Source organism: Leptonychotes weddellii, chromosome 11 (assembly GCF_054177405.1).
Source record: "Leptonychotes weddellii isolate Sample4059 chromosome 11, ASM5417740v2, whole genome shotgun sequence".
Lineage (NCBI taxonomy): Eukaryota > Metazoa > Chordata > Mammalia > Carnivora > Phocidae > Leptonychotes > Leptonychotes weddellii.
The window spans coordinates 44,003,199-44,011,719 of record NC_138379.1 but is presented as its reverse complement, the minus strand read 5'-3'; the positions used below and the strand labels follow the sequence as shown (position 1 = coordinate 44,011,719).

Here is an 8,521-nt window from a genome sequence, read left to right as displayed (position 1 = left end):
AGATGGACTCTGAAAAACAAACTGAGGGTTCTAGAGGGGAGGGGGGTGGGAGGATGGGTTGGCCTGGTGGTGGGTGTTGAGGAGGGCACGTTCTGCATGGAGCACTGGGTGTTGTGCACGAACAATGAATCATGGAACACTTCATCTAGAACTAATGATGTAATGTATGGGGATTAACATAAGAATAAAAAAAAATTCAAAAAAATAAATAAATAAATAAATAAAAAATGAAGAGTTGTTGGTTGCCATATTGTATATGAGTTAATTAAGACTGCTAATTCTGTTATTCAAATCATCTATATTTTTAGTGATTTTTTTCCCAGATGATTCAATCAATTGCTGTGAAAACTATGTTAAAATCTCCATTATAATTGTAGAGTTGTGTCTTTCACTTTGTCGTTCTGTTAGTTTTAGTTTTCTTATTTTGAGACCATTTTTAGTGACTGCAAACTTAGAATGATTGTTTCCTGATGAATCCTTGAAACCTTTTATGTCTCATAGTGCTTTTTACCCTATGGTTTATTTTGTGTGATATTTATCTTGTGTCATAAATAGTGGGAGTTGCTCTACCACATTAATGCCAGTTCCATGTAGGCAGTAACTTAATTTTTTTTTTTATACTCAGCACCTATATAGGCACTCAATTGTTGAATGGCTTGGTACACATAAGGTGCAAATTAAATTAAAATTAGTGGGTTGGGGACATCAGGCGTAGAAGGTTGAGTTTAACATAATTCCTCAGTTCATGGTATTATTATATTATCATTGGTTTATGCAAGGGTCCTCTAATGATTATTGGTTGGTTAGTTGGTTAATTTATCTCCTTTTAACTGTTCTCCTTCCCTTGTATAGGCATCTGGCCTAGTGTGTTTGAAATACTGTATCCTTGTAAAAGATATAATGTTTTTTGGCATATGCGTTTTTATTTGCATAAATGGCGTCGTGCTAAGAGACCTCACTATATACCTTGCTTTTGAAATACTCAATATCATATTTCAAAAGTCTACTTATGTATTATATTTTTAATGATGACCAAAGATTCAACTGCTTCAGCTTCTTTTTTTTTTTTTTTTAAAGATTTTATTTATTTATTTGAGACAGAGAGAATGAGAGAGAGAGAGCACATGAGAGGGGATAGGGTCAGAGGACGAAGCCGACTCCCTGCCGAGCAGGGAGCCCGATGCGGGACTCGATCCAGGGACTCCAGGATCATGACCTGAGCCAAAGGCAGTCGCTTAACCAACTGAGCCACCCAGGCGCCCTGCTTCAGCTTTTCTTAGTATGCTTTCCTATTTATTCCTTGGACTATAATTATGAACTTGCAATTCATGATTTAGGAAGGAATATATTCAGTCTATGAATATCTAGTAATAATGAATATTATAAGTACTTACATTCTTTGAATTTACCCTAATTGTGCTCCCCCCATTTTTTTTTTTTTTAAGCTTCTGGACTCATCCTACACTCCCAGCTCACAGATCTCTTACGTGCTTGCTCTTTGGGGTAAAATTAATTTTATCTTTAGTCTCTCTTCCCTTCAGGTTGGAATATTGTGGTTTGATCTCCCTGTGTTGTCAGGATCTCTACTCTTAGAAACAACCAAAACCTGATAAAAATAAACCTGAGACAGAATACTTTAGGGAATGAAGGAATGATGAAGTTATGTGAAGTCCTGAGGTCTCCTGAATGTAAACTGAAAGTTCTAGGGTAAGTCTTCATTGGCTTCTCAGGGCGAAAGTTTCTGTAACAAGGGATTTGGGAAGCCACTTGTTTACTGCAGCCCTAAGGATCAACCTGATTGTGGATCCCTGCATGTTTTTGAGGCCCTTATTTGTTTTTCTCCCATAGCACACTGAATTTTGAGAGACCTACTGTAGCGAAGTGGTAACAGCTGAGAACTCTAAAGCCAGACTACCCGAGTTTGAAATCTAGCTGGAACTTACTAGATATTTGACCTTACACTAGTCTCCAATCTCTGTGTTTTGGTTTCCTTATCTATAAATGGGTGAAATGATAATATCTCCAATGGTTTATTGTGAGGATTGATCAGCTGAGTCAGTAAAAGGCAGTACAGGTGTCCTCCTCCTGTCTGAAGGTAGAGTGTTCCTGCGAAACCTTTCGTAAGCCAAAATGGGGTAAATCAGAGAAGCAATTACCATTAATCTAAATGGAAAACTTTTTGAGCATTCCTGGACGCAAAACATAACCTCTTGTAGGCTTTCCTGATACCTTAGGACCTATGCACAAAATAAATTGATAGCACAGATAGCCACAGACACAGTTCAAAGCTGTGGCGGCCTGGTGCTGAGGTGCACTGTAGGTCCTGGGGAAGGAGCTTGGGCCGCTCTTGCTGCTTGGGTTCCTGCTGCCTCCGTAACGGCTTGCTGCAACCCAAATGCCAAATGCTATTTTTGCTTTTTACCTGTGTATGTGTTAAAACGCAAAAATCTTTGGACTTGCTTCAGTTATCAAAAACAGGTGCTAATGTAGTTCTCTCATAAAGGTGAAGTGGTGTAGCCACGACCTTTGGAAAAGCAGAGGTACGGTACCTGTATTTAGAACCGTGTATAGAACACCTAACAGTGTTAGTGTTAACTGCTGTCATCATGAGTAGTACTATTTTGCTTGAGTAGAAAAAGTCTCTTGGAGGATCCTCTTCAATTTTAATCTATTTCTATTTCTACTCTATAGTCCATTTTCCTTCCCCTGCTGCGTTCCCTCAGTGTATCCCTCACACTTTCCTTGCCCCATTTCCCGTGTTCATTTGTCTCTACTTCAACAGTCTTTCTCTGAGAAACAAATTCTTCAGAGAAATTACAGGACTGTGGGAAAGCTGAGTACAAGAAGAGGTGTTCCCTTGTTTTCTCAGGGTGTGCAAAGAGGCGTTTGATGATGAAGTCCAGAAGCTGCTGGAAGCTGTGCGAGTTAGCAATCCACACCTTATCATTAAGCACGATTATAATCACAAAGATGAAGATGGTTCCTGGTGGCGGTATCCCTGATTTGAAGAACCTGGTGTTCTTTTAAAAAGTGAAATAAAGGCCTCAGAGTGACAAGGCTTGTGGGTCTTAGCTTTAGAAGCTTTGTGCCCAGACAGTGTTTGATGTCTGTTAGATGTAGGGGAGTCACTTCTCTGTAAAATGTCTGTTCTACTTCACATGGTGGTTGAGAGACTAAAATAAAATGAAAAACATAAAGCTCTGTGAAAGGTATAACATGTGTTTAACTGGATGCAGAGCTTAAGAATTCAGATTTGAGAAGCCTGGAAATGAGACTGGAGGACCAGGCCAGGGCAGATTATGTTAGAGCATCTGGTTTCCTTTCTCTCCCTTGCACGGATGGCTAACTTCACAGCCTCACCAGCTCCGGCATGTTTGACTGAATACTTCTGTTTGTGTTCCTGGGACCACTGGGTCTAAATCACTTGGATGTTTCTTAGAATGCAGATTCTTGAGCCCCATATCAGACTTACTGAATCAGAATATCTGGATGAAGGTCCTAGGAACTGGTATTTTAAATTATTTCCCAGGCAACTTTTAGATATGTTACTATTTGAGAATTGCTGGTCTCAATTGAAATGGGAGTCCACTTCCCCAGTGAACATTTTCTGTAGCATGTTGTGAAAATATAAGTAGATATAGGATTATTGGGATTAGAGCTAAAGACATGTTCCTCCATTTGACAGAAAGCTGACACAGTAACATTTTCTGTGAAAGACTATTAAATCATTTCAGAGCATCACTGAGGAAGGTAACTTTACCATTTTCTTTTATAAAGCTATAAAACTTTGATAGTAGAGCCTCAAAAAGATAGCACTATAAGGAAATTCAGTCGGGTGTTATTTATGAATATATATATGCAAAGAATAAATATAAATATTTGAAAATTCCAAAATTCAATTTAAATATACCATGAATTAGGGGTGTCTGGCTGGCTCAGTTGATAGAGCATGTGACTCTTGATCTCAGGGTGGTGAGTCTGAGTCCCACGTTGGGTGTAGAGATAACTTAAATATAAAATCTTAAAAAATAAATACCATGAATATATTATAACTTAGAACAGAAGGATGAGAAGACAAATATTAGGAGGAATGTTATAATTTATGATATCAATCGACTGATGGAGAAAGACCAAATAATCACTTCAGTATATGTTGATGAGGCATTAAATAAAATTCAGTCTTGTTTTTTGGTCAGGAATTTTTACCTTGCACTATAACAGGATACTAGAAGCACAGGCATTGAAATTTTGGAAACACATCTGGTGTCACTGCTATCCTATAATCCATGGGCCAGGATTAGGATGAGGGGAGTGAAGTACTTACAGGAGGCGGGTGAGGGCTGGGGCCGACCTTGTGCAAGTGCAGGGTCAGACACTGTCTTTAAATTTTTTGTATTCGGTTATCATGGATATTTTGCATTAATTTTGACTTACAAAATATTCCACTAAAATGTTTATCTTGATTAGAGTCTTTCCATATGTCCTTAAAGTTGTGCATGACCCAAGTTACTCCCCTCATCCTAAATCCGGCCCTGGAGAAGGAAGGGTTTGCAATTTCAAGTAGTGTAGTTAAGGAGTCAAAAAGGATAGTCAAAGAACCAAATAGGGTGATCAAAATAAACCTTAGCTTTGTTGGATCTTTTTTTTCTTGACATTTTCTTTTAAATAAATTTATTTTGTAAATTCTTATTTCTGTTACATCTGAATTTGTTCTGTCAGTATGCTAACTTCTTAAGTTAGATTCTTACTGATTTCTAGCCTTTTTATTACACGCATCAAGGTATAAATTTCCCTTAATTTGTATCTTAGCTGATTTCCCATGCTTGAATATGGAGTATTTTCAGTAGCATTCATGTCCAAATGTTTTCTTACACTGGGATTTTTTTTTTTTTCTGTGACCCATATGTCAAATAGAAGTATGTGTAATTTCCAGACTTAAGGGCTTTTAAAGTTATCTTTGTTATTTTTAACCTGAGTTATAACATGTTCTGTTGGAAAATATTTTTTTGAAATTAGTTAAAACAGACTTTGTGGACTACTGTCTAATCAGTTTTCTGTGTGTGCTTGAAAAGAATGTATACTCTCCCATAACTGAGTGCCTGCACACATATACACATGCACACCCATTAAATCAAGCTTTTTAATTATGCAGTTCAAATCTTCCTACACTAATTTTTGCTATTTATCAATTATTGAGAATATTTGCTTTAAATCTTCTAACATGATAGAATTTTCTGTTTTTTTCCTGCACTTTAAAGTTTTGCTTTAGATATTTTGAGGCCATGATATCCAGTAAATGTGACAGAATTATGTCACAGGCAGATTTGAACTTGCCTTTTGTCAGCTTAGCAACCAAGGGGAAAAGATATCTTTTATTATATTGCTTTGGTTTAAAATGTCTTTCAAAGATTCTAATCGATCCACTATGGATCCAGTGGTGGAGTAAAATACACTTTTCAGGGATTTAAAATCATGGCTCTTAATATAAATGCACCACGAGCACTTGTCAAAGACTTATCAACACATTAGTAAGGGAACCAGTGAGGTGTTGCTCTAAAAAACATTTTAAGGAACAAAGGTTTATATATCTGTCAGAAATGGCATTTTTAAAAAATAGTCAGGATAACATTTCAAGGTAAGTATAAAGCTGGTTAATGTCCGGGGTGCCTGGGTGGCTTAGTTGGTTGGGCCTCTGACTTTGACTCTAGGCTCCGTCATATCCCCAGGTACTGGAGTAGAGCTCAGGGGGGGAGGGGACTTGACCCTCTGCCCCTCCCCCAAATCGTATTCTCTTTCAGAATCTTTAACCACTTATTTTTCTTTAAGTGTCCTACAAGGTAATAAGTAACCTTTGGGATTATCTTTCAATCCTACGGAAATCATTTGCACTGCTAGCTCACAAGAATTATTTACATGGCTATCAAGTTTCTACAAAATAATCTCTACACCTTTAGTTGTGAATCTCCTGATCCAATAGCAAATTGAGAGTCAAAGAACTGTTAAATTTTTTAATATGCCTCAGTTTATCTTTTTAAGGCTTATTTGAGGGAAAATCAATTTGAACTATGCAGCATCAAATGAAGTGGCAAGAAAGGCTCCACCTAAAAACAGCGAGGAGAAAGTCTCTTAATAGAGATGTGAAAGCAAAACAAATTATTTGAATGGTGAGAGCTTAAGCATTATAAGCTTTCTTTGGAAAAGGCTAGTTGGCTCTTTGTGATTGGTTGTCCTTAGGTTTCTATTTAACTTTGAGGCATTTACCGGTTTATGTTTTGATCCGCTTGGATAGTGTCATTAGCACGCTCTGAAGGCGCACACAGGAGTATGCTTTATTCAATGATAAGGCAAAGTTAACATAATTATAAAGCAGGTTCAGGATTCCAAACCCAATGACATTTCACCATGTGATTAACGGGGCTTCTTATAAGACACACAAAGCAATGCACAGGACAAGTCCTACAACAAACAAGATAGAACAGGGGGCAGGAGGTTAACAAACCAAACGTGAAGTCAGCGCATTAAGTCCTTGGCCCCGTGTAAGTTGGCTCTCAGCACTTACTGCTTACTATGTTCAAGTGGTGAAGGATCACTGTTCTTTGCAGAGATCAATCAGGCAGAGCCTTCTGCAGCAGCTACCTTTTTTTAAGTGGTCAGACATAAAGGGGTCAGTGCTTGCAGAGTCTAACAGTTTGCTGCAAAAATCCTACTTCGTTAAAGGCATTTAGTCAGTCTTGGGCCCCTGCAGACCTCCTGTTTCTGCGGGTTATGGGTTCTCAGTGTGCCATCAGGCCGCGCTGGTCCTGGAGATATCTGGTCTCAGCTGAAATGCCCTAGGTGCTTGTGTCACTGCTTGACACAGGCCCCTGCTCGACAGGAGTGATGCCATCTTGCTCTCTACAGTAGGCTACAATAGGCTGCTGCGATATTAGAAGCATTATGATTTTCATACCTCAACTGAGTTATCTTTAAAATGGAGGCTAAAAGATATTCATGTCTCACTAACACCTCTGAATCTTAGTCTAGGAGGAAACGAACTTTAGGGTGAGGGAGGTGTACAAGAAGGCAGGACACCCGTCTTCACCCAACTGTGCTACTGTGATTTATGATAAATATATTTCAGTCTTCAAGCTTCCTGGCTCACAGCTCTAGAAATTTCCTAAGAAAACCCTTGTAATAAGAGCAACGGGCGCATCTTTTGTTATAATATTTGGTCTTTCGTCCTCAGTTCCTGAAATTGCCTCAGAGCCATAAAGGTGAAATAGGTGTCTTGTTATTCATAAGGAGCCCCTTCCAATGACGAGTTAATGAGGTGACCTTTGTAAATACCCTGAGGATGATGGGCTGGCTGCCTGCCGGGGGAACCAACCTTGATTGGAAGGTTAGAATTTTCAGTCACAGCCCCTGATGGTGGCAGGGGCGGGGGGGAAGTGTTGGAGGTTGAATCCCCAATAGCTAGTGATTTAATCAATCATGCCTATGTAATGGAGTCTCCATAAAAACCCGAGTGTTTGGAGAACTTACGGGATGGTGAACCTGAATGATGAACCTGCTAGTCCCCAAACTCCATGGGAACAGAAGCTCCTGCTCTTAGGGACCCCGCCCTACATATCTCTTCATCTGGCTGTTCGTATACTACTTCTGTGGTATTGTAATAATCCAGTAATAGTAAGTGATGTGGAGAACAAAGGTAAAAGAAAAACTTCCTTACAACTTACAGCCCATTGACAAGTACTTGAGACAGGCAGAGTGACCTTCCTCATTGCTTAGCTGCCTCAATGTCAATACTTAGTTAGAGGCAAGAGGCAACCATAGCTCGATGTTAGCCCAATCTCCAGGATCCCATAAAAGTCCCTTTGGGAACTTCCTTATCTCTACCCTGCCTCCGCCCACCCCCAAGATATATGTTAGCAGTCATCCTCCAAGCATATGGCCCACTGATAAACTTCTGAGGGGTCTCATGAGAAGTTTTACTAGACAGTAGTAAATGACCTTTTCCTAACAATAGTTAGCACTTCAAGGTCCTGGAAACCTTGCTTCCAAATTCCTTAGAGACTTACGCTATCCCCAAACCCCTCCCAGCTTGAAAGTATATAATTGGCCACTCTTCACGACCCCAATGCAGCTTTTCCTGCCCACGGGTCCTGTCTTCATGCTTTAATAAAAACACCCTTTTTGCATCAAAGATGTCTCAGTTCTTTTTTGACTCTTCAATCCCGAACCCGAGCATTTCATATCAGTAAGTATACTGGTTTCATGAGTCTGTGAGCCACTCTAGCAAGTTAATGGAACCCAAGGAGGGGGCCATGGTGTTACCAAACTATCACAGGTGCTAACTCAGAACAAGAACAGGTGAGCCTCGGCTCACTGCCACGGCCAATTGCTCCCTTCCAGGGAATCTCAAGGGGGCTGCCCACATCGAAAGCATAGCTCCTGGCTGGGCTTGCCAACACTGTTGCCAAACAAACTCTGAGAAACTTGTCATGAGGGAAGTCAGTAACTCAAGAGACAAGGGTTAGGAAGG

The 8,521-nt window shown here is 39.6% G+C and overlaps 1 protein-coding gene across 1 annotated transcript in view; it reads left to right on the top strand.

The window, feature by feature from the left end:
- NLRP14 (NLR family pyrin domain containing 14) overlaps positions 1-3,746 on the top strand; it is a gene marked incomplete at its 5' end in the record, with an annotated part of 32,430 nt that extends 28,684 nt beyond the window's left edge. Inside the window, 3 exon segments of the mRNA XM_031041781.2 lie at positions 1,542-1,580; positions 1,582-1,707; positions 2,870-3,746. Of these exon segments, the coding sequence (XP_030897641.2) occupies positions 1,542-1,580; positions 1,582-1,707; positions 2,870-3,002 (298 nt within the window).
- Positions 3,747-8,521: the final 4,775 nt, after the last annotated feature.